The sequence below is a fragment of the Etheostoma spectabile genome, chromosome 17, assembly GCF_008692095.1.
Source record: "Etheostoma spectabile isolate EspeVRDwgs_2016 chromosome 17, UIUC_Espe_1.0, whole genome shotgun sequence".
Taxonomy (NCBI): domain Eukaryota; kingdom Metazoa; phylum Chordata; class Actinopteri; order Perciformes; family Percidae; genus Etheostoma; species Etheostoma spectabile.
Window position 1 is genome coordinate 14,177,446 of NC_045749.1, and position 25,208 is coordinate 14,202,653.

Sequence of the window (25,208 nt, forward strand, 5' to 3'; positions counted from 1 at the left end):
AAGATGAAGAATGTAGTGTTCTTAAAGGATTAGCATCCACTCCAGCGGTCTGCTTTCAATCACTGATAAGGGAACAGTCAGTGCAGCCTCAAACAAGCAAGTAAATGAATTTGTTTCAAGCCCCTTGATAAGTCATTATTGGAAAAATACTGAGAGTTATTCGTCATAGCAGTCTGCTGGCAGACAGGGGTTTATATTATCTGGAGACTGAATGAAATTGTTATATGGTTTATTTGAGTTTAGAATTCCCAATTATGTATTAAAATCCTCATTTTGTCAGAAGTTCAGACAGTGATGCCTTTATTCAGTTTTCTGTTCAAACAGCTTCACCACACAATGCAAGCTCTTCACAGACAGATCCGTGCAAAAAAACAAATATTTCACGAAAAAAATAAAACTCTTTAACTTTAGTTTGCTCTGCACGGCAACACTTATTTTCTCGGCAGTCTTTTTAAATTGTCCAATCAATACAATCATCTTGTTTTTGATCTGAGCTTAGTCAGCCAAGATATTTGTCATTTTTTTCAGCATGACGTCTGTCATATTGTGGCAGTATATAATATATGAAAGATCCATGCTGAGGAGAAATAGGCCTACACAACTTTGGAGACAAATGAAGTTTATTTAAAAAAAAAAAAAGTTATAAAATTGAACAAGAAAACTTGCCCGAGACAACAGCGTTGTGTTTTTCATAGCTCTAAGTGTGAACACTGTTACTGGTGCCCAGCGGGCTGTCTGCTGTCTGTAAGCTATTTGTGGCTATTATGTGTCTATAAAAGGAAATCTGCAGGGCAATGCAACACACCAACAGTACACTTTGAACTTTGCAAGACGGGCTGAAAGGCGTGCATGCTTTCGTACATGCTTTGATCAACATTTGACAGAGGTTTTCCTGAATCGTGGACCCAAGCAACACTTCTGGATGGAGAAGGATTTGAAGCAGACATGGACCGTGTGAGTAAGAGTCTGGGAGAGGTAAGAGGTTTTGGATATAGATATTTTACTTTCACCAGATGAAAAACATCTTTTTAGGGATTGGGATTTTGCTGTCAATCTGAAATAATATCACTCACCTGTCTTTATTTTCTGTTGATCTTTGTTATTACAATGGTTCTGGCTTTAAATTGTTTTGAGAAAAAGATTTTGCTTCAAAGCTAAATCTTACTGGAAAATACAACCCCCCCCACACATTGTGCCCCCTTCCCCTCACTGCTACCTTCCAGGCTTTCACACATAAACACATAGACACAGTGTATACTGCTACTTGATACTCGATACTTATCCTCTTATTTTCTGTCAAACAAGGATGAGAAACAATTACCAAACTGCCTTCTGATGAATTTAAAAGCAAATCTTACAACAATGAGTGTCAATGCATCTTATCAGTGTTAATATAGTCTGAAAATATAGTATATACTTAGTAAAAAAGTATATAATTATTTTTCATTTATTTGATGATATTTTTAACTTCCTGCCACTGCACTGCAAAGTCATATTGATACCTTTATTGTGCATTATACAGAGTATTCATCATAGTTTTTTTAAATTACACTGGCATATTCTCTCTAAATATGCTGCTATTGAAAATTAGAGACATTGTTAGAAATATGTGCATTTTTGTTCTTGTTTTCATCCTTGTGTATGAGACTTGGAATCATAACATTTGTTTATAATCTGAGAGCGATAACCCAGAGTGCTCTGTAGCAGTAGCAGCTGGCAGTGGGCTACATTTGCACGCCCTATCTACTCTGGAGGGAGGGGTCGTGTGTTTGTCTGTAATTAAACTCTTTACTTAGTGACTCGCCCAACTGTTTATGCGTTTACTGTGGCACAACGTGAGCTATTTAGATATGCATTTTAACATCTGTGGAGCACAGCGGTTTCAGATTTACAATAGCAATTATGCTCTTCCTCTAAAGACCAATTGCTCCCATGCTCAATGTGGCACGGAAATGAACATCGAAGGCAAACACGAATGAATGAATGAATGAATGTGATTAATACAAATATAGAATGCTGCTTAAAGTTGAACTTTTGTTTTGTATAGCAGCTTCTACAGAGGAGGAATTACACAAGGAATTACATACCTTGCATTCATCCAATTGTATGTTTTAAGTACATTTGTCACTTTCTGGTTGCTCACTGTTTATGAGTGTCCCTTTCGAAGGTCCCCATGGAGGGTGGTCTGCTTCAGGAAATGATTTAGTGCTGCTTGTATTCTGTCTTTGGGACGGGTCTGACATGCCTCAAGAAATAACTGAGTGAGAGCACGCACACAGTGAGGCAACATGTAGCACAGTGAGCCAGTGGTGGCTGGAAATGTGATCTATGAGGACGGCATGACCTCGGCAACACTCAACGCAATTAAACATTCAAGAGGGCTCCGATGGGCAAGAAGGAAATGCTCCCTTTGACCTTTCACAGTTTAAACTTACTCTGCTTTGACTACCGAGGGCATGAAAACAAGGAGGTTGCATTAGAACATGAATACATAGACAAGTTTATAAGATGGCACATGATTATTTTAGTCAAGGCATTTGTTCTGTTTTTTTTATTTATAGTTGCTTATAGAATCGCTGTTATCTCTGAGGAAAATATCTTGGTCGAGGTGTTGCTTCTGGCTACTCCAGCCCCGACTCTTTTAGGCCGATTTTACTGTCTGTCAGAGGCTGTAGCAGGCTCCATTTAAAAACTATTGGCTTAAAAATATCTTTTAGAAGACATCGGTATTATATGTAACTAGACAATCTAAGGAATCCAGTGGTACCAACCATGTGATGCAAGCTTGTGGGAAAGGGAGCTCCAAAATAAATAAATAACTAGCATGACCATTTACGAAGGGGTCCCCTGACCTCTCACCTCAAGATATCTGATTGAAAATGGCTTCTATGGGTACCCATTTGATGCTAATCCCATGCAGTTTGGGCCAAAAACCATGCTGTTCTTCTCATGCAGTAAACTGTTATTCTCCCCTATTCTAATATGGTTTATTTTTGAATGAGCCCAAATGTGTGATGATGTTATTCCCTACCAGCCGGTTTATTGTAGTCGGACCATTTTTTGAAACGTTATCTCACATATAACATGACCTGTTGTGACCTCTAGGATAATCGCAGCCTCACATAGCCTTCGGCATTCAGAGTTTAAGTGTGTTGCAGTAACACTTAGCTAGTGAATGTGCAGGTGCAAATTTGATCTCAAAACAAATACAAAGCTGTAAAGTAACCAACAAGTATAGATGCGAAATAAATGAAGTCGATCAAAAGTACAATATTTGAAATGCAATGGAGTATAACTATGAATTTGCATAAAACTTAAATAATACATTTAAATGTACTTTGTTATATCCCACCAGCAATTAAGAGACAAAATCTGGCTGCATGAGTCTGCCTTCTGCTTCTTTAGGATATATAGTGACCCAGAAAGGCCGAACATCCTGATCAGTACTGCATTGAACTCGAAAAGCCACATAGTAAGACATTTTGATATTGGGCCTGCAGTTATTGCCTAACTGGACAAACGGATGAGACCAGTGTTTTTGACATTGGAGGCAAACAGAAATGTTATTTTGACAGCATATAAGACCTTTGCTTCATTTAAATCCAGATGAGTAACACACACACACACACAGAGTCTCACATAGTCTACAATTACCGGTTTACACAGAAATTACAAAGAGAGAGAGAGAGAGAGAGGGAGAGTGTAACTGATCACAATTCTTCCCTCCACAGTGTTGACAGATCATCTGCAACATTCAAACTGGAGCGTAAGGGCACTGAAAGTTCCTTCACTAATCAGTGGAGCTTATTGTACCACATACTTGAAATTCTGGAGATTCCGCTGGTTGATGTAGACATAGTCAAAGTAATATAGGCTTATTTTTGTTAGATTAAATATTTGAAGAAGATACATAAGCAGCATCAAAACAAAATGATTACCAAGATGATTACAAATTACGATTTCTCAGAACTTCCATTTTAAAATGTAAGAGTAGCCTACATGTTTTATTTGAATGACATGCTGTGGCTTCTACTGGGACTATTTCATTGATGTTTTCAGAGCAGTTATTTGTCATTTCTTACTTTTTGCATCATGCAAGACACATAATATATATATATATATATATATATATATATATATATATATATATATATATATATATATACAGTATATATATATATATATACAGTATATATATATATATTTACTGAGGAAAAACAAAATAAATTTTATTATTTATATTTGACTAGCCGTACAGACTCCTGGTTGTTTTTTCCCCACATTGCTCACACTTATATAGCCTACAACATACAGACACTTGTCTCCGCAGATGCAATATAATGTAAGCTTAGCAGCTGGACACATATAGGTGTTTCATGCATTTTAGCATGGGTGCTGAAAATGGACCCATTATCGCTGATGGTGTGAATGTTGCGATCTACGTAGACTACCCACTGAACTATGCAGGTTTAGGAAAAGCTACGAATTCAGTTTTACAGAGGACACCACATATCTGTTTGGCTTGGATAATAAGCTGAAACATATACTAAAAAAAAGTTTTATAGCACCCTGAATGTTTTTATAAAAGCTGGTCATCAGTAAGGAGTTGCTGCACCAGAAGGATGTTTAACACGTAAAGCTCTTTTTCTCAAAGCTAGCACTCACTGCATTTGCGTCACTCGAAAACTGGTGCTAATTCAACAAAGTATTTCCTTCTTAGGATTCTCTCGATATTTTGGCTTATTTCTTTAAGGGAATTAGATGAGACTGAAGATCAGTACCACTCTTAGATATTTATGTTAAATATGAAGCTACAACCAGCAGGCAATTATCTCACCACATATAATTAATACTGAAAACAGGCTGGCTTGTGTTTTATGTACGGCAACAAAATGTATATGTATTTTTTAATGATGTGTTGACACAATTGCTTGACCAATCATTATCGACAGCACTACCGGCAAAGCTGCCAGAGTACCTGGAACTATATAGGCTGCTCTCCTAAACAGCACGGAAAATTAGCTCCATGAACTTGCTTGCTGGACAAACCGCCCCAGAATTGCTATAGCTACATTAAGTTGTTTAGTTCCTGCAGTGGAAAGGACCCATAGATTACAAAGCAGCTCAAGTTGATTAACATAGAGAAGCATCTTTGGCTTCTTATTACAGAGTTTCTGCATAATATTCAGCATTTGTCACCCAAACTAACAGCAAAAGAAAAATACGTGAGGTAAGGGGCCTCAAGCAGACGAAAATGAGAGCTGATTTACTGAATTTGCAATTCATCACTCCTCATTGAGTCCGTGTGTGGCGAGGTTTTGAGCTGCAGGGTGCCTGATCTTTGTGTGCGTGTGAGGATGGTTCATTAATGGCGGGCTATAGAAAGAAGCTGAAATGCAGTGGTATTCAACTGTGAGTGACACATGGATTTTGTGGAGAGCTCGCCATGAACACTTAAATGTGAACAGATAAAAAGTCCCATTGTGCATGACTCATCATTTATTAAGTAAAGAATATTCGAGAATACTAGAAATTTAAATCAACATCTTGTAACATGTGGACAATTTCTAGTCCTACCTCTCCTCTCTGTTTTACAGGGTTCAATAGGAGTGCCATCCCATCGTATTTTCACGTTTTTGCCAGTGGTGCAGAAATTACCAATTAAAAACGTTGTTACTGAGGAGGAGAGATCTGGAGCTTTGACAGAAAAAACAAATAAGGTACAGCAGCAGAACACACACACACACACACACACACACACACACACACACACACACACACACACACACACACACACACACACACACACGTTTTCTTGCTCTGTAACACATCTGAATGACCGTAATCTGTTGCTTTAGCTAATTGACTTGTCTTTGTACTGTCACCTGGTGCTTGTATTGTTTTTTTACATCGCTATCTGTTTGCAAAGTGAGACTAGCTCTAGGTAGATAAACTTACTTATGTTCCACACATTGGAGGAAATTCATCCATCCATCCATCCATCCATCCATCCATCTTAGTCCGCTTATCCGAAGCCACTCAGCCTGTCTGGTTAGATTTGTGTGATCTTATTTTTGAGGCCACAGCCTCGTGCTACTTGCAAAAATCACCAGCTTAAATGCACCCTAACTATCCCTGTATAAGAATATCAAAGTGACCACTTTCTTCTTAGATGTGACAGATATGACTTTCTGTTCCACACTATCCATTTATTCTCTAAATGACATTGATTTTTATCACCCTTATGAGCCTTGACTAACAATACTTTACATTGCAAAGTACTTTCACTTTTATTAGTATTCATTCAAGCAGTTTCAACAATAGAGACAAAATCTGAGTTTGCAGTAAACTCAATAACAATTTTGGCCGACATAGTGAGCCTGAGATTCCTCTTAATTGTAAATTGAACTTTCCTACCTTTTTAAACAACCCTAGTTTCTAGTGATCATGTCAGTGAATTAAGGATGAGGAAACACCATTGCTCCTGAGGAAGAATCAATCTCACTCTCACCTGCGGCATTTTAGCAATTGCACCATAACTTCCTTCTAATGGATAACCATCATTGATTGATATGATTTAAAATCATCCATATATACAGTATATAAAGCATATCATAACAACCTCAGGGATCAAATTCCGTGTCCTATAATTTACTCTTTTCTTGCATGTACATTTCAGTCAACGATACACAATTATTGTGGTGTCAATAAGATTTCTTCGTTCATCATATAAGAGTGCTTTACATACATAGAAAAAGGCTTTTATTTTTTTACAAGACATTGAATAATAATAATAACAACAATAATAAATAAATGTTTGAAAGGCAAATACCATCAGAAAACACACACGGCATTAATATGTCTTTGCTTTATGTTTTCTTTTGACAGATCCTTTTTAAGTTATTTTTCTGATCTTGGATTCAACTTTATGTAGGCTACATTAATGCACCCAAACTGCAAATGTTCAACCAAAAGTTGTTGAAAGCTATCATCTTGGGGTCTGGTGTGAACCCCCAACCCCCTGTAGTGTTGATTGCTGAAGGGGTTAATGTGCTTTTGGATGTTTATCCAGCATAAACATCATGGCAGCGCCACAGCTCCGGGGGCCACTGGATAGCCAACTTCTTCTGCTGCCTGGAGTCAGACTTCAAAGATCTTCTCACAGGGGTGGCACCATTAGTCTCTCAAACCCCCACCCTGCTATTACTCAAAGCCCTTCATGTTATAAACTGACAAGTTTTGGTTTTGATGACACTTTGTTGGTTTTTAACTAGCAGTGGGTACTGGTATCCTTTATTAGGCCTTGCAAAAGTAACAATACCACAATGTAAATCTCACGTTCAAAGTTTTAACTGACTTTTGACAGTGAAATGAAGCTATCAAAAGAAGAAATACCCATTATGCAGAATGGTACCTTTCAGATGTTTATATTTCTACAGTAGTATATTACAATGTTGGATTATTATTGCACAACATGTATTTCAAACTGAAACAAATTTAAATTTGAAGCAAAAATTGAAATGAAATCCCCTTTATATAGCAACTGGCAATTTCATCTATAAACATGTCATATTATGTAACGTGATGAGTTGTTTTTTTATGAAATCTTATCTGTTAAGTAATTAGACTGTCATAGAGGATTCAAAAACACAATATTTCCCTCTGTAATGTAGGGGAGTAAAAGTATAAAGTAGCACAACTCATCATTAACACCCCTACACTAGTAGGACTAAATGTCAGAATATCCAAAAAACAAAACAACAAATGCACATTCTTGTGTTGTGTGTTCACATTTTTTTACTAAGCATGTTAAATTGTATGAATGTGATATAAACAAAAAAAGTTTCTTGCCTAGAGTTAGACAAGAAGCCCGATACCACTTTTATGTCTGTAGGTTTAGTGGGAAGCTACCTCCAGCAGCCGGTTAGTTTAGCTTAGCATAAAGACTGGAAACCAGGAAAAAGCTAATCTGGCTAGACCCCAACAATAACAAAATTTGAAGGCTCATTCACTAATATGTTGTACCTTTTTTTGTTTAATGCGTACCAAAACTAATGATGATGTTACTCAGAGTCAAGTCAGGTGAGAACACCTTTAGTCTATTGAGTTGTGACTTATCTTGAGTTGTGGCAAAAAATCATTTTTTTGCTTTCTCACACCTGCTTTTTGTACTGCTGCGCTACATTTACCGGTAGTCGCTTTAAGGCATTACAGATTAGTGACACTCCCTGCCATAATTAGATGCCAGCTCATTAATCCCCCACTGTGATTCAGAGCAGCTTGCACTTCTGAATATGTCCTAATCAAAAGAAATGAATTTGCAGTATTCATTTCTCTACGTTAACCTCAAGTGGCAATTATCAGTTGACATTCTGAGTGGACAACATTGATCTGAAATATGAGGTAGGCCACCAAGGCACAATACTTACACAGTACGTTTGTTAGATATTTTGTTTAGTTTCGGGCTAATGAGAAACAACCAGAATAAATTAAACAAATCTTCTCAAGTACTTTGCCTAAAAACAGAGCCACGCCAAACAGGATTAAAAAGTTAATATAGTCGATTCATTCAAAAATAGCTAGAATTTATCACTCTTGCATAAACTCACTGTTCATCTAAAATACTCTAATGGCTTTTTCATGGAAACAGATTTAAATTTCATATTGGAAAACTTTAATTCCAGCCAGTTGTCAGAGTCATCACTGCCTTTAATCCTTTTCTTAATATAACTGCTTTCGACACGCGATACGTGGTGATAACATCAACATGAAGTGCCAGTTTTAGGATGTTAAATACAGTCCTATAAATAAGTGTCATTTTGGCAGCCTTTCATTTATTTAAATGACGCTAATCTACAGTTAGGGAACAGAAAAGCACTGAGAATATTTTCATTTCAAAAGCTGAAGGGTGTCACTATAATATGGTGTCATACGTATTTTTAGGATCATAATTATCGTAAATGTGGTTGTTCATGTCAGGAATGATGCATGTCATAATCACTTACTCTTTATAGCTTCACTAAAATGTCACATGTATTAATATTATTTTAAACCAAATTCATGCACATTCAATAAACCAAAACAATTTTAACCATATTCTATCGGATGTAATAGCCTGAATTTATATTTTGGTCAAATAATATCAAATTGCATTGCAGTTACACCCGTTTTGATCTGTGGGACATTGATGTTAAAGTCTGTTCTCACTGGGGAAATTGCAGCCTAAACAAAGTGGAGTGAATGTAAATAATGTTAATTTTGCAAAAATCCATGTTTTCCCATCATACTCTGTTGTGCAATTTACATAGGTGGATTTAACTTTTAGGTGCCTATGGGCCAAGCTAGGCTAGCTGTGTCCCTGTTTCAAGTCTTTATGCTAAGCTAAGCTAACTGGCTGCTGGTTAGCATCATATTTAACATGAGTGGTATTGATCTTCTCGTTTAACTTTCAGTATGTCTTTCCCCAAATTACATTCAGGCAGTTTAACATGCTTTTGGTAACAAAATATGAGTGAACACAAGGTAATACATGGTAAATATAAAGATTTATTTACCACATGCTATATAATCTTCTAGGGTCTAGTTATCAGAGGTAAGAAGTAATCAAGTTAAATACCTGTTACCCTCTAATACAGTACTTCTACTCTACAGTACTTCTATGCTTCACAGGCAATGCAACAAATTATCGAGGATGTTCCCTGGTCAGTCAACAACATCAGCTGTTTACATAACGGTAATGTGTGGTGACATGACACACATTTAAGTCTCTGGACGCTCTGTCATCTTGGTTGTAGTTTAAACACTATTTTAAGCACCTTATCTTGCAGAAGGTTATGCTTTTCAGCTGTAACCAATAGTTTTATTGGTTTTGGGACACAAATGTGATGTTTGATGAATTAAATAGATCTGGGACCATGAAGAGGAAAGGTTAAATTGATACGTATTGGCAGGATTCTTCTCAGTTGCTCAGTTCCCAACATGAGAATAGTACACCTTGACGTCAGCAGGACATGTACGAGTACATATGTATTAAATGTGTGGAGCTGGCATGTGGTGTGGTGAAACCAAGCACACCCCCTGAGCTCAGAGAGGCTCACTGAAGTTCACCTTGGGTTTTCTCAGGTTTCACTTGCTCAGTTCCTCCCAAACATTTGCCTAATTTTCTCCTGTCAGAACTTAACATTGTCCCATGAGAAGACAGCCGGGGAGATCATGTCGGACAGGGAGATCCTTAAAGCAGAGATAGTCTTAATGAAAGACTATCCAGGGGGAGGAGCAGGAAACACAATCCAACCAGGGACAAAACTTCAAGTAAGTACAACACGCACACTCTTTATGCTTTGTGGAAACTTTGACTGAAGGCTTTATTACTGACATATTTACATTTCTGTGCATGAGTGTGTGTGGAATATATCTGTCTATATATTTGCCGGATAAATATACTCTTATCAAGACATAAAGGGATTGTTAGGGCATAAAATAACTTGATGTAACAATCCAAGTTGGACATTTATTGCCTTTTAAATTTAAGATGTATGATTACATTGTAGTCAATAATATAGTCAACCAAACAGGTTTATTAATTTCTACTCTATAATGGATTTGTTATGTTAGTGTCAGATATAGACTTCATCAAAGTTCTTTCTTTTTCTCTGCACACATTTTGGTCACGCTAGCTTTTTAAGAATTTAAAGTGAAACACATAAAAACAACTAATCACTCTTTGTTTTTTGTTTTTCAGCCTTCACCGGATCACGTGAGCTTCTCTCAAACCAAAGCCTCTCCTTCACTCAGTGTTCAGTCTGAAAATATCCTCGCCCACGTAGCTGCCGGGACAGCCTCTATGGAAACAGCTGTTGATAAACACAGGGGCATTTCCCGGGGGCAGAGTCACGATACCTCTGGACTTACTGAGGTTAGCTCGGGTTTCTTTGCAAATATAGCGTCTGTGTCAGAAGACAGACTGAGCCCCACAGACTCTGCAGATCTGTTCCCCACACCGGCTTCATCCAGAGAGTCCATCCTTTCAGAGGACTTGGACAGAGAGAAGAGCTGGTCGGCTGTGCAGCTTTCCTCTCTCACCTCTCCTGTTTCTTTCAGCCGCACTGTTTCTCCCTGCTCATCTGTCCGCTCCGGCATCTTCTCCCCTGCGGTTGTTCAGATCAAGAGGCACTTTCTCGCTCCTGGCTCTAGTCTGGTTCACACCCCCTGTTTCTCATCCTGCGAGAGCCTGTCCTCCTCTGTCTGTCCCCAGTCCCCTCCTCCCCGGCACCGGCCTCCTCTCACCCGACTCTCCCTCCTCACTGCCATCCTAAGAAAAGGCCGTCTTCCTGTCCTGTCCCCTGCTCTGCAGAGGCCTTACACCCCCTGCTGGCCTATTAGCCCCGTGACCATGTCCACTTGTAAAGCATGCTCAGCAGCCTCCAGTGTGGCCTCCATTCCCCTTGAGTTTTCCTCTCGGTTCTCCTCATCAACATCTATAGATAGTCAGAGCCACGCTCACAGGGAGCCTAATAGAAGTGTCATATCTCCTCCACCTGTGCAGTCAAATGAGCTCAGTAGAACATGCCCTCAAGCGAAAAGATGCTCCAGCAGTGTGCCTAGATGGGAGCAGGTTATTTCACCACCAGCTGTAAAGAGCACACTCCCGAAAGTGCCACAGCCTTTATTTTGCTCAAACGTCAATTCAGTTTCCCCACTACAGCATAAAAGAATGGACTGTGCAACTTCCAAAAAGTTGCAACACCCACACACGTCCATTTCCAAGTCCCACGAGCTGAAGCCCATCAACACTGACATTTACCTCAAGGGCCTTGCAGATAACAACCTTAAAAAAGTAATCTCCCCATCCCCTGAAGATAATAAGTTAGGGACCTCTTTGTCCCATAAATGGAGTCCCCTGCCAAATTCATCTTTCTCAAGTCTTCACTCGCTCTCTCAACAATTGAGGTCTCCCTCTGTCTCTCCTCCTCGGCTTAAGCCTTCTCAATCACTCTCACCAGGTGCCACAATTTTCTGTGACACAGCATCACCATCTGTACAAAACGCCACAGAAAGGTGTGAGTCAGGGACGAGCTGCCCTGATTACAAAAAATCAGCTGGTTTTCACAGAACTCATTGTCTGTCTCCTTCCCACTACACACCCATGGCTTTTCACGGATGGCCCTCACCCACTAACTCCCCCACGCCTACCCCCTCTCCTATTCCACCAATCAGAGACTTTCTCCAGTCCCCTTCTCTCTCCATGCGCTCCACGCCCTCCCCAAGGCCTGGGAGTGGAATATCAGACTGCAGTGACAGGGAGGGTAAAAAAAGAAAGGTAGCCGCTCTGCTTGCCATGTGCATGGTTTAACTGTGAATATTATTTATTATGCTCCTTGTGACATGTTGTTCTGCCTTGCTACGTAGTTAAAAACAGATTTCCCTCACTTGATAGCTGGATATCAAGCGCTGTTCTCTGCTTTTAGATTTCTGTTTACAGTATGTTTGCCATATGCTTTTTATTGATGTTGTTGTAGATCTTTGATTCGCAGATATTTCAAATGTAATGATTGACAAATCTGAAATGGCATATGTTAAAACAAGAGTGAACCATCATCATACAAAGGATATAGCAGACTTTTCAAACTCTGGTTTCTAGGCCAGAAACACATGCTTGAAGTTAAGTAACATCTGAGTTTTAACCATCAGAAATCCAATTTATTCAGTGCAAGAAGGGAAACATAAGTCAATGTGTGACACAGCCATGTTGCCTGTCAGTGTGAAAAAGTTAGTTGTAACTTAACTGTTGGGCGGGGTTTTGCATAATTAGTAGCCTGTGGCAGTGTGAGATAAAGCATGCCTAAATAAATGTAAAACGCATATAATGACTTTACACAAGATATTTTATAATGTCTATCTTTAGTAAAATGCAGAAATTTGAATTAATTTTAATTTCACTGTCTGCTCTCTCTGCGAACTCCAGACACACAAGATAAAGTTAAGCTACAAATCGTTCGCTGCAATTCCCACAAACACACTTCTGTTGGATCAGCAGGTGAGTTAACTTGACTCTGTCCAACTAACTCGTCTTCTCATCCTTCTAACAACCATCCCTATGATTCCCTAATGCAAGCCTGATGCAGGCACTCAAATGTTGCCATTTGGACCAATATGTGGTGAATGTGAAATAGGAATAAACTCACGATGTATAAGTCCACTCCTCAGGCTTTATGGAGAAATACATTTTTGTAAAGGATTTACAGGAAATAAAGCAAGACGCCTCATTTTTAAATCCTTGTGAAAGTTAAAACAGACTCAAAGGGAAACGTGTCATGTTGCTGTGTCATTTGTACTGCAGTATGGTACAATTAGAGCTGCAGAGGAGGGAGAGATGTCTGAGAAGAATACAGAGTGGATGAATATGAATTGAAGAGTTGCTGCAATGTCTAAGCCTCTTGTGTAATCCCTCACCGAGACCACCAGTCTTGGCAAGGAGCTCAATCTGTCCACTCTGCTTTGCATTCACAGACAATAGACGAGCAGGTAGAGAGAGAAGAGAGTCCGTGTTGCAGGTTGGACAGAGGTGTTGCAGACACCCACGCTGAGGTATTACTGAACACATTACTGCTGGTTTGCACTGCACGCTTCACACAACTCTCTGTTAACATGAATCATTTTCTACAGATGTGCTCACCCGCTGAGCTCCGGCAGCAGTCAGAAGCTCTTTATGCAGTTATTGATGAGATATTGGCAGATTCCATTCCAGCAGTGAGTTCAAAGGATTATTCGCAAATGTTGATTTGTTTGTCCATTGAATATTAAGAGTGTATCTTTTTATTTTTATTTTTACTTTAAGAGCAAAACATCCCGCTCACAGCAGCCCTCCAGGTCATCGACTACAAACATTGATCTGCAGGTAAAGTGTGTGTCTTTAACAGCTTGTGACAAAAATGGCAAGCTCCTAAACTCTTGATTTGACACTCAAGCGGACTACAGGAATAACATCTCACCAACGGCATGCAGAAAGTAATAGAGAAGCTGCAATACAGTTATACCTACTATTGTAAATCAATAAAGTTCAGTTTAATAGAAAGTAGGAAAAGCACAACTGTGGTGACCTTGAGGCCATGGAAACCAGTGATATGTGCTGTGTTTTACTGAAAAACCAATTGGATGGGAGATAAAAGTGAATTCTGACTATATTTTCATTAGGATGAGAAATGAAAACATATCTGTTCATTATTCATCAAGGGGGAAAGCTCTTCCTGGTTTCTAGGGAGAAAAAAACATGACATCTTCACAATTTCCCACCAGTAGAGGTTTCATTCTTTCCTTCTTTACTTTCAGCAGAACAACTCATCGTTAACACAATCCTTGGGACGTGAAACCAAATATGTGAGTAAGATAAGTTTAAGATAGATAAGAGTGAGATAGTTTTGTTAAAGGTTTAAAGGCAAACAGTTCCCCTGGATTTTACTCTCACAGGATCCACTACTGACAGTACCGTATGTTACAACAAATCAATATTTTATCATTCAAAACACTTTTTTGTGTATTGTGTATTGTGAGCTACACCTCAAAGATTTGAAGAGAGTATTTCCTATCGGGAATTTTACTACTTTAAAAATCTGAAAACTGAGTTGATGTAGCCTGCATGAACAAAGACTCACTCTTTAGAGGGTAAATGCTGTTAAAGACAAAACCTACAGTATGATGTTTGTCCACCTCTGACCAAGTGCAACAGCAGTAAAGGAATAGCTCATGGTTTTGGGATCATCTCAAACTTTTGCTTGCCTTTACAATAACCGTCAATACTTCAAGTGCCTTCCTTTATCAGCATTTCAGGTTTATGGGAGACACTAACTAAATGTTTTTCTTCCTCTTTGTTTATTTAGGCTTCTGTATGCAGCTTGCACCCATCTACTGGTGTAGAGAGAAAGCTTATGAATCCGGAAAAGGTACATATTCAAGTTTAGTCTCCTACTGCAACTGCTCTAACACTGATGATGGTAAAGTGTCTTGGAAAGCAAGAATGATTTCCTCTCCGGTGCCAAACTTTGAATCTTTCCTTTCAGACAAAACCTGGGGTTATTCGTCCAATGACAGCCAGTCCAAGACTGATGGTCGAGAATGACGAAGAATTCCATCCAAACCCTTTCAGGGAGTTTGTCACCAAGAACCCGACTGACAACAAAAAGGTAGGCTGGAGAAAAAGTGTGTTTTCAAACCTATATAGTTACACACAGTAGTTTTATTTGAAGTGATTGCAAAATCTGTCTTTTTTTATTACTCAACAATTGTGTAACGAATTTCATGAAATGAGCAAAGCAACTTATCACACTCTATTCCACTTCTTTGGATGTCGTCTACATGCATGGTATTTTCCAAACATGTATAAATACTGTATTACATCTGGTCACATGATACCAAAAGTTCCATCTGCTGAAGAAAACTTGGAGTTAAACAAAAACCTAGTATAGTAAATTAAACATGAGGGTGGAATATTTGATCACAGATAAGTTATATTTTTTTAATGCCAGTTACCTGTCTGGGGAAACAGACTTAATCATGGGTTTATAGGACTACACACATTCTTTAAAAAATGCGTACAAAATTAAAAACACCTTTCTGCTTGTGGTAATCGTTTGAGAGCTCTTTGTCTCTTCCTTCTACACTATTTTTGTACTATGTATTTCAACCCTCTCATTTTTGCTTTATTAAATAATAATGACTTAGAGCAGTGGTTCCCAAGGGTTTTTCAATGATGTACCCCTTTTGAACAGCATTTTTAAGCCATGTACAAACTGAGAAATTCACAGTAGAAAGAAGGAAGGCAACAAAGGAAAAACCTTGAACAAAAAAAGACAGTAGAAAAAAGTAAGGAAGAAAGGCCAGAATAAGTAAAAAAAAACGACAAAACCTTCAAAAAAAGGTGACAAACTGACACTTGGCGGAGCATCATTGACTCTGTGAGGTCCGGGCTGTGGCCTTGTGCTGCGGCCCGCAGGGGTTTGGTCCCTTGTCTTGTGTGTCTATTTGGGTGTGTGTCTGTTAGTGTATGTGTGTGTCTGCATGTGTTTTGTCTCCCTCCCTCCCGCCCCCCTGGGACGCATTTAAATGTCCCAGTGTGTTGTTTGGGACTGTTTGTGGATGTTTCTGCATTCTTAGTTAAAAAAAAAAAATATATATACAAATTTGATCACAAAAAAGGTGACAAACTTCAAAAACAGCGTCATTACTTAGAAAAAAATAGAAAGTAGAAGTAACTACAGCCTTGCATCTGAAAAACATTTAGCCAAAAATCTTACGTACCCCCCATTTGAGAAACACTGACTTAGAGGGAAATTTTCAAAACATCTTTCAATTGATTGTAATGGCATATACTGTATTTTTGTTTGAGCCAGTGCCAGATACATGTCCGACATTTACAAAAACCTGCATATAGGCGCTTCAACACATTCAGTTTGAACCCAACCCATAATGAATTATAGATTTGGCAATACACTTTCTGGTATAAACTAAGCGTATAATTCAGTGTCTCTGTTGCGATTACTCCAAACACATATCAGGTATAACTTCAAAGTTAAAATTATGAATGTGATGGTGAGAAAATGTGGACAGCCTCCATCCATCGCTGCAACTGAAGTCACCTCATTTACTGTGAAATGATGTCGAAAGATGTTTAGCTTAAAGGTGACTGACTCCTGTTTTTGTTCTAACTAAAATAGTTTTTCAATACCATGGTCGACAGTAGGGTAGCTGGGTTGTCTTTTTTCGATTTTTCACCACGTGGCTTGTCTCTGTCTCGTCAACCAGCCTTGTCAAACCTTGCAGAGGATGATTCCTTTTGCTTCACAAGCTGTTTCCATACCTCTTCTTGTCAAAGTACTTTAACTGCAGAGCTATGAAAAGTGGCCTGCTTTCCATCCTGCTGGAAAACATTGGAGCAGTGTAGAGTGCTGTTTTTGATAACAGTTATTGGGTGAGGCATCATTTTTAAAGTGTTAAGTAAAAACATACAATGTCACCTCAGTTTAAGTATTCTTTTTCACTCTGCCTCAGAGATGAAAGAAAACAGGAAGAGCCATCAAGAGGATACATAATTGTGTGGCAATTTATCAGCCACACCTTTTGTCACACACAGCAATGAGAGATGGTAAAACAGGTGTATTTGTTATTTATTGAGTTCAAACAGACATTATTGTTTCAAAGTAATATTGTAATAAAAACATTTACCATATTAAAAACGTCTTTATCAGTCCAGTTTTCATTTCCTTTTCACACATGGTAGTAATACTAATTCCGTAGCAGCGTAATTTATTTTAAATGATCACTGACAACTGCTGACAATGACCCTGATGAAGACCTGTGTTGGTCGCAAAGCGACTAAATTTCCTCCATGCAATGACCACTTCACAAAATGTTAATGAAAGCTCTTTCAATGTGTAATACTGAGCTTTGTGCAAAATTATAGTCTGAACTTTGTTTTTTTGTTGAATACATGACATGAAATGTCAAGGTCAACAGAATTCCATCAGTATATATATATATATATATATATATATATATATATATATATATATATATATATATATACTGATGAGACAGTGAACACTTAAACCTCAACCATATCATTAAGTGTTCGCTTTAAGCAATCTTTCTCTCTAGAAAGATGTTTTCCAATTCAATGGCCCTGACATGTTTGACGCCAAAAACACAGTTTTTCATTTGATAGGGAACTTCCAGAAAGACAAAACAATAACATTACTTGCAATGCAGAAATTATTGGTAGCTTACTTCCAAGGCTATCCTGTATTTAGTTTAATGGTTTGTTTTGATGTTGTCATACGATAATATGCAGAGTGTTAGGAACCTGTAACATTGATATTCAGCGTTTGATGCAATCGGCATTACGTTGGCACAGTGGACTGTGGGTGCCCTGCTTTTTTCTTTTAACCACAGATTTTGGATCCATTACAGTCAGAATAATGCAATGAGGTGTTTAATAATGTATTTCAGTTCATGTTCTTTACATTTAAGGTTATGTTTAATTTGTTGACGTTGTCGTGCAATGCCAAGAAACATTTCTGCTTAGTTTGGAGTGAAGATAAACAAAACTTCCAAATCTATGTACACGTGTTACACACATGAATATGCATTTTTACATTTAGGTGTGGGATTTCATATTGTGATTACTGAAAGGATATTTCCACATTCTGGGAATTACGCTTATTCACCTTCTTGCCAAGAGTTAGATGAGAAGAACAATGTCATTCTCAGTTTGTACAGTGAATATGAAGCCACAGACAGCAGCTGGTTAGCTTAGCTTAGCATGAAGAATGGACACAGATGGACACAGGTTGCCTGTATCTGTTTGCCTGTAACGAAATCCGCCTAGAAGTGTCTCTAAAGCTCACCAATTAACACATTTAATCTTGTAAAATTAACACATTGATAATGATATAGAGGTTTCCAGGCTGCCATTGGAGACTTCAGGACTGCACCAAGCCTAGAAATAGTCATGAGTACATTACTCCCTGGAAAACTAAAACAACAAAGTGCTGTTGCCAACTAAATAAATGAGATGTGATTTTAAATATGTATTTAGCAAATTTTAGGACTAACTTTGATTGCAATTTGTTGGATTTCTACCTTTTAGGTGAAGTTAATGCTTCAAAAATCTTCTTTTACTACGTTCTTTTGTATAAGGTCTAATCCCTGACTGGCTGATGAATGTTCTCATTCTCGTCATGTTCATTAAGTAATGAGCTTTCTCTAACTCAGCAGTAAAATGTATTTTATTTCATTTCTGGGTACCTTTTCTAGTCTTTGGTAGAATCAAAGGATGTGGCGTTAATTAGCAACATGAGAATAACAATTCATATATAATTGGAAACTCATGTGTTGCCTAGGAGCTCACATTCAAGAATTCAAGAACAGTATTTGTCTCTCTGCCCCTGTCTCTTTCCTGTTATGGTCTCGTACTTAATTCTAATTTTGCCAGCATCTCAATCCTTTCTTTACAGAGTACGTATATAACAATATTTCAGATCTCAGTCATATGGATCTTCTTTAGTTTGTCCCGTGGAACTGTGAAGAAAAAAAGAGAAGAGCCATCAGGAGGATAACTGCGCAGTGTCTCTGTTTAAACACATAGCTTAACGTTGAGAAAAGACTGAAAATGTCCTTGTTACCATGAAAAAGCTGAAAGCCAAAACAAACAAGAGACCAGGAAGAAACTTTAGCAACTGACGAGAGTTCTTTTTAAAATGCTGTATCAGTAACTGCACCTAGCTGCAGTGCACCTGCAGTGCAAATGGCTCAGAGCCGAGACACAGAGCCCCCCCGTCAGCTGCCAACTACTGTGGCGGCAGAGGTGAAGAAAAATGGTTTAATTTAAAATGTATGCTTGATTACCAGCTGTGGCACCAACAAATCGTATTGTTTTCGCCTTGCGTGTGTGTGTGTGTGTGTGTGTGTGTGTGTGTGTGTGTGTGTGTGTGTCATCATGGCAAAATGTGGTCCCTGAGACTACTGCAGTGATACTACCACAGAGGCCGATTTGAGAACTTTGTCAGGTGTTTATATGTCTGTCTGTCTGCGGTCAGATGTTGTCACTGTGATAGTGTCAACCATGGAAGATGCAGTCACAAAACTTTGCAGGGGTGTAGTTAACATCAAAATGAAGATTGTTTTTGAAGATAGCTTGGGTTTGAACTAGCGAGGGCCAAATGAAGCTTCTTGAAGCAGTGTCTTTATTTCCTGAGCCCACAATTCAGTATATTCTCAACCAATTGTTGGACAGAGAGAACCATCTAGAAGGCTCAGAAAATAAAGACACTGGTTCACGAAGCTTCATTTGGCTATCACTAGTTTTGACAAGGGCGCTGGAAGTATAAAGTACGGAAATGGGCCATTGACCCCACGCCCCCAATCTACAGCCCTGGTCTGATTTGGTGTCGCAGCTGGTGTAGGCTAATCCGTTCAAGTTGGTCTCTAGTTTGTTTTGCAATTTCATGAACCAATCCCAACTCAACAATCACAGCCAAGGGTGACTTTAGAGCCACACTCTTGAATCAACATAACCACAAGTGACAGTTTGAAAGTACAAATGATATAATATATCTCTCCAAATTGCTGTGCAGTGTATCTCTTGATAATGTGTTTCAATACAATTCTAAAGGTAAAGACCTAGAGACCAGAGCTGTTGAAGGCAGGAAAAGAAAGCAGATGATGATGGTCAAAAGGTCAGTTAATCAGAAAGACAGAAAAAAAGCACTTAGCGAGATAATATGCATTATAATTAGATTTTCCCAGCTTACTATCACTTTAGTCTTTCTTTTGACTTTGCACAGCAGTGCTTTATATTTCCATTGTCCTAAGAGTTTCCTGTCAGACCTTTTATTTGCCTCCCCTGGCTGGATGTCTACATTTGTCATCTTAATCGACTGTTGTATCCAGACTGGCAGTATTCTTCATTTTAAGTATTTGTAGATAAATTCTATACAGGTACACTGTGGAGTTTTTTACCACTAGCAGCGCCATAGAGCAATGTATTCATGAGTGGGTTCCCGCTTTGTTTGATTTCATCTACACACAGGCAGGAGGGCAATACAACATCCTTTTCAGTGGTTTCACGCAGTTTTACTGATCGACAGGTGGCGGTAATGCGGCAGGACTTGCAGCAAGGAAGAAGCAGATTGTTAGCAAGCAAACATGAATGTAAACACTGCAGCATCATTATACATCTAATTCAGCTTTGCACATGTTTTATGAGGAAGCAAAATATATACAATTCAAACATAACTTTTGCTCGTTTAAAATACAACTCTACAAGGCACCTTTACCTTGGGAATGAAGTTTGCACGTCTCGCTCAGTGTACAAAGGCTGACAGAATTAAACACAGCAGGTTTGAACACAGATGTGTCAAAGATGCTGTCTCTACCGGCATTGGCAGAGGAAAAGTTGACCATAATGTGTGGGTTGAGCCTCAAAACAAAACATAACATAACAAAAGAAGAGACACAATGCATTGTTTGATCAAGGTGTTTGTATTCAACACCTGAACTACCTTTATGCTGCAGTTGGCTTGTTTCTCTGTGTGCTGGGTTGCTTTGTGAAACACCAAACACTTCTACACACCTCTAATGCATTATTAATAAATACTGTGTGTAACTGAACTATGTGCCATCTCCACATTTGTCAAATCCTCTCTTTGGCTTTAATTTTGTCCATGTGGAAGAGCCTCACCGACATTTAAAAGACTTTACTCTTTCACAGCTTTGCCAGAAATAGGAAAATATTCTGCTGACACTTCCTTTAGCACTGGCCACTGCACCTTAGAAAACAACCCAGCTACTGAATCTGAAAAGGGAACTCTTTTTCTTTTGTTAGACAGTGTTGTGATCAATGACACAAATCCCATTATAAAGTGATTCTCATGAGTATAATATGATACTGGCTGGGATAACCTCCACAGTCGGCAGAAATTAATATTTAGACGTGGACAAATGGGCATACGCAGCATTGTACAGCGCGACACTACAGTGGAATAATCCGACCAAAAAGCTGAAACACACACACACACTGAAGTGTTTTACTGAACACATTTATTGTGGCCTTAAAGAAATGGCTACAAAGTACCATGTAGAATTTTCTATTCTAATTTTTTTTTTTTTATTACCAAAACAACTAATAGCATGTTGACATAGCTACTGCTTCGCTGCTATTATATGTTGATTTTTTTATTGTCTGCACTTGTAGTCTCAATTGTTGTGCTGTTTTATCTTGTGGCTTGATAAGTGTTTTACTAGAGGATCACAATGGAAATAAGGTAATTTGAGATTTTTAATGTTGGCCGATATAATTACTGCTGTGCAGTGTTATATGTGCTTTTTTATTCATCAAGTAAATCAATCAAACAAAAAAAGACCAGAGTTCTCGCCCCTGACTATTTAGACCATGCAGCAGACAACACATCAGTTTGGAACATCAAAATTGTGTTGATAAGCCCAAAGGTCTCACCAGGATTGTATAGCAGGTGATTGAAATCACCTTGCAATCCAGAATGATTAGTGACCATTATAATCAAATACACAATGAATATTTATCCCACCGCAAACCTTAAGCAGCCGCATGGGGAACTAATTTCAATCAATTTCACGGTGGGCTGAAATCAGTCCTAAATGAAAACCAATAAAAACTGATTAGAAAGAGCTGCTATTTTTGATATTGCTTCTCATATAAATGCATGAACCTAAAAACCATTGTTTCTATTTCAGGTGCACAGTATGAGTCATGAAGAGGCAGGAACAGATTTTTACAAAATGTTGAGAGAAGACTGGAAGCCTGAAGACAGAGGTCCATTCTCAGTATGTGACCTGCAGATTACCGAGCCTGAAGATCAGATGAGTCCCTCTGTGAAAGATGCCTCAACATCTTTTAGTCCAACTAAAAGGCAGACAGAAGCTTTTGAAACTCACATTTAAAGCATTACACGTTGACCCTTAATTTTTTTATTTCTTATAAACAATATTTTCTGCTAAGACACATTCAACATTCAATACCATTACCTTTAGAGGAGGAATGACAGGTTAATTGCACCTGTCCTAAAATAGTGAATGAGTGCACATCCATTTGCATTTGTATATTAAAAAGCCTTACAGATGTTAAAAACTAAAAAACGGACCGATCCCTAAGTCCTGACCCCTTAGTTATTGTTGCTACGCTGATCGAGCTTTCCACTTGCCCATGACACACGTTTTACAATGATAAGTGGTAAAAGATTTACCATTCAAAATTCTTATTCCTTAGATTCAGACAGTGGTAGACTGCTTTGGTATCGTATGTAAAGAAATCCAACACTTGACAGACCTGCAGTGCCTCGCTACTGTTTCTAAATTATGCTCAGACAGATGTTGTTTAGGAGACATGTTTAGCGAACGCTAGAACAAAACATCCAACAGCAAAGAAATGAAGGTCAACTGGGACAAAGAAAGAAAAACATAAAAAACTAAAGGCCCTGTTGAATTTACAAACAGTCAACATGGCCACGGCCAATGTATAACATAAAGCATCCTGCAAATTATGTTTAAGTAGTTCACCTCTAAAGAAAATACTATTTTAATATTGTTGAATGATTTGTGAAAAAGCTGTAATATGTAATAAAGTGGATCCCTTCCCCTTTACCAGTGCTCTGAGTTTTATTTCATTCTGTTGCTAAATGTGTACATTTTTAATGCATTTTTAATTTAGGTCTGAATTGGTTTTACATGGTTTTTTATAGTAGATGATGATATCATGAAATCACCTGAAAATCCTTCTTTTCAGGCTACAAGGAGTCTCGCTTTGCCAGACCCTCCTCCAAAGTGCGCTGAAGGAGGGTCTGGCTACTCCACATAGCATTCGGGGACAGAAGGAAAACGTGTTCTGGTTTAATGGTATTCCTTTAAACCAATCAGAATGATCATGGGCGGAGTTAAGGTCTGCACAGAGCTGCAAAATAGTTGTTCATGAGAAAACGCTGATTGGACAGATTGTCTAGTTAGCTGTCTCAATTTCCCAGTAGAGATCTGAGGAGCAGTCAACAATAGTCCTCATCAATCCACCAAATTTAAAATTCCAACACAAAGAAAGTAGAAGGAAACGTAAAATACAAGCATCCGTTGGAATTTCCTGCACCACCAGAGCAATCCCGGAAGTGGAACGTGAAGGACATAGACTGGGTTACAAGTAATGCGTTTGTGTCTGGACTACCAGCCTAATTCACCAATCAGTTTTGGGTGAGAAGCAACTGGCAGCTACAAGTGGGGTTCAGGTGTGACGGTGGTTCAAAACAACTACGGACGCGATAGACAGATGGTTGATTCAATCACCTGCCAGGTATTTTGTGAAAGCGTTCCTAACTGTTTCCGATGACGGCTTCTCAGATGGTTTTGTGTAACAAACCTTCAGGTGCATGAGGTTAGTTTGGGTCTTCTTCTCAGAGAAAAGAATATGATCTTCTCTCCTAAAAATTGCGTTCTACATAACTAAACTAAACTGCATTTTCAAATGTATTTTAAGGGAAGCTTAATTTAACCTGGATTCCGTTTGTTTCACTAATACGTTTCTAATCAAAGTCCTCGTAGGGACGGGGTCGGGTGGTTGGGGATGGTTACTCAGGACTTTCTGTTTGTGTCCTGTCCGGAACCATAAGTCAACTTTGATGTACTTAACTGAAGTCACCAATGTAACATACTTACACAGCTTAAGTTACGTAACAAATCACTTGAACCCAAACAATAACCTTTTCCTTAACCTAACTAAGTAGTTTTGTTTTAAGTAATTACTTTAACCACGTATTTAAAAGAATGTCCGTACATTTACACAGTAAACCGGGATATGTTAAAACTGTAAGTTCTTCTTGCATTCAAGCTCCCGTCCTCCAGAGAGTGTCCAGATCACAGCAAAGGATCTGCTACGCACAGAGTTTCACACTTTCAAGTACAGCAATATTGGGATGTTGGTATCCATGGCAACAAGTAGAGGGGGCCAGTCAGATTTCACTCCTTTTTTTCTATTTCCCCATATCCTTGAAAACACACATTTCACTTAGCATCAAAGTACATCATAAATGTGTAGCTCGACAACTTGATGTGACAGACTTTCTAAAAGTATTGAAGTATGAGGGGTTGTGGAGAGCAATTTATTGTCTCTTCTGCTGAAATGCTCTCCCGCTGCTCTCTCATGTTTATCAGATTTACTTTGACTTTCAAGTTTTTGTCAACATTTTCACCTCTCTTTCATTCTAGTTTGGCTGAAGTAGCAGTGTCTTCTGTGGACAAAAAAAAAATGTTATCGTTTGACTTTATCACTTCATTCCAGCTATTTTCTACAGATTAAATCATCATGACTCATCAACACATAAGGGTAAGACTGTGCATATAAAACAAAGGATATAAGAAGGACACATTTTGTCTTGTTGCCCTTGGAGACTGTGGAAGTGTTCACAACAAGGTTGACATTGTACTTTTTTTTATAAGACCTGGATGAGTCAGTGTTTATGAACAAACCTTAAATGACTGGTATGAACAATGATTTGAAAAAAGAAAGAAGGTAACGTAATCACTCTGCATTTTCTGACTTATACATTTTACACCAACACCCAGGTGGTAACAACCACGTGGTCAGAAGTAGGAAAGTGAATCTTGTGTTTTTCTATAAGTTGCACTTAAATAAAAGCAAA

General features: G+C 38.4%; 1 protein-coding gene and 1 long non-coding RNA gene across 6 annotated transcripts; both read left to right on the plus strand.

Annotated features, from left to right (window-relative positions):
* The first annotated feature begins 741 nt into the window (after window positions 1–741).
* Window positions 742–24,978, plus strand: mlip (muscular LMNA-interacting protein). 5 transcript variants are annotated; one of them, XM_032541507.1, is made up of 12 exons: window positions 742–975; window positions 5,598–5,720; window positions 10,174–10,311; window positions 10,742–12,319; window positions 12,965–13,036; window positions 13,510–13,587; window positions 13,666–13,749; window positions 13,838–13,897; window positions 14,299–14,376; window positions 14,877–14,939; window positions 15,057–15,179; window positions 24,848–24,978. In XM_032541507.1, exons 1-12 carry the CDS (start codon window positions 946–948, stop codon window positions 24,863–24,865), a joined length of 2,445 nt encoding a protein of 814 aa, XP_032397398.1. In that variant the 5' UTR covers window positions 742–945; the 3' UTR covers window positions 24,866–24,978. The 5 variants fall into 5 exon arrangements, with proteins under 5 accessions (XP_032397398.1, XP_032397393.1, XP_032397395.1 ...); XM_032541502.1 differs by lacking the exon at window positions 24,848–24,978 and adding an exon at window positions 22,264–22,639; XM_032541504.1 differs by lacking the exon at window positions 24,848–24,978 and adding an exon at window positions 22,264–22,639 and having other exon boundaries at window positions 14,329–14,376.
* On the plus strand, window positions 15,809–16,277 carry LOC116705376 (uncharacterized). The gene is made up of 2 exons (XR_004335923.1): window positions 15,809–15,913; window positions 16,192–16,277. It is a non-coding gene; the product is annotated as an uncharacterized LOC116705376 (long non-coding RNA).
* Window positions 24,979–25,208: the final 230 nt, after the last annotated feature.

Excerpts from the sequence above, each read along its gene's own strand:
- mlip (XM_032541502.1), top strand. The coding sequence starts at position 946 with ATGGACCGTGTGAGTAAGAGTCTGGGAGAG. Across the intron at positions 10,312-10,741 it reads AACCAGGGACAAAACTTCAA|CCTTCACCGGATCACGTGAG; the intron begins GTAAGTACAACA and ends TTTGTTTTTCAG. Across the intron at positions 14,377-14,876 it reads TGGGACGTGAAACCAAATAT|GCTTCTGTATGCAGCTTGCA; the intron begins GTGAGTAAGATA and ends TTGTTTATTTAG.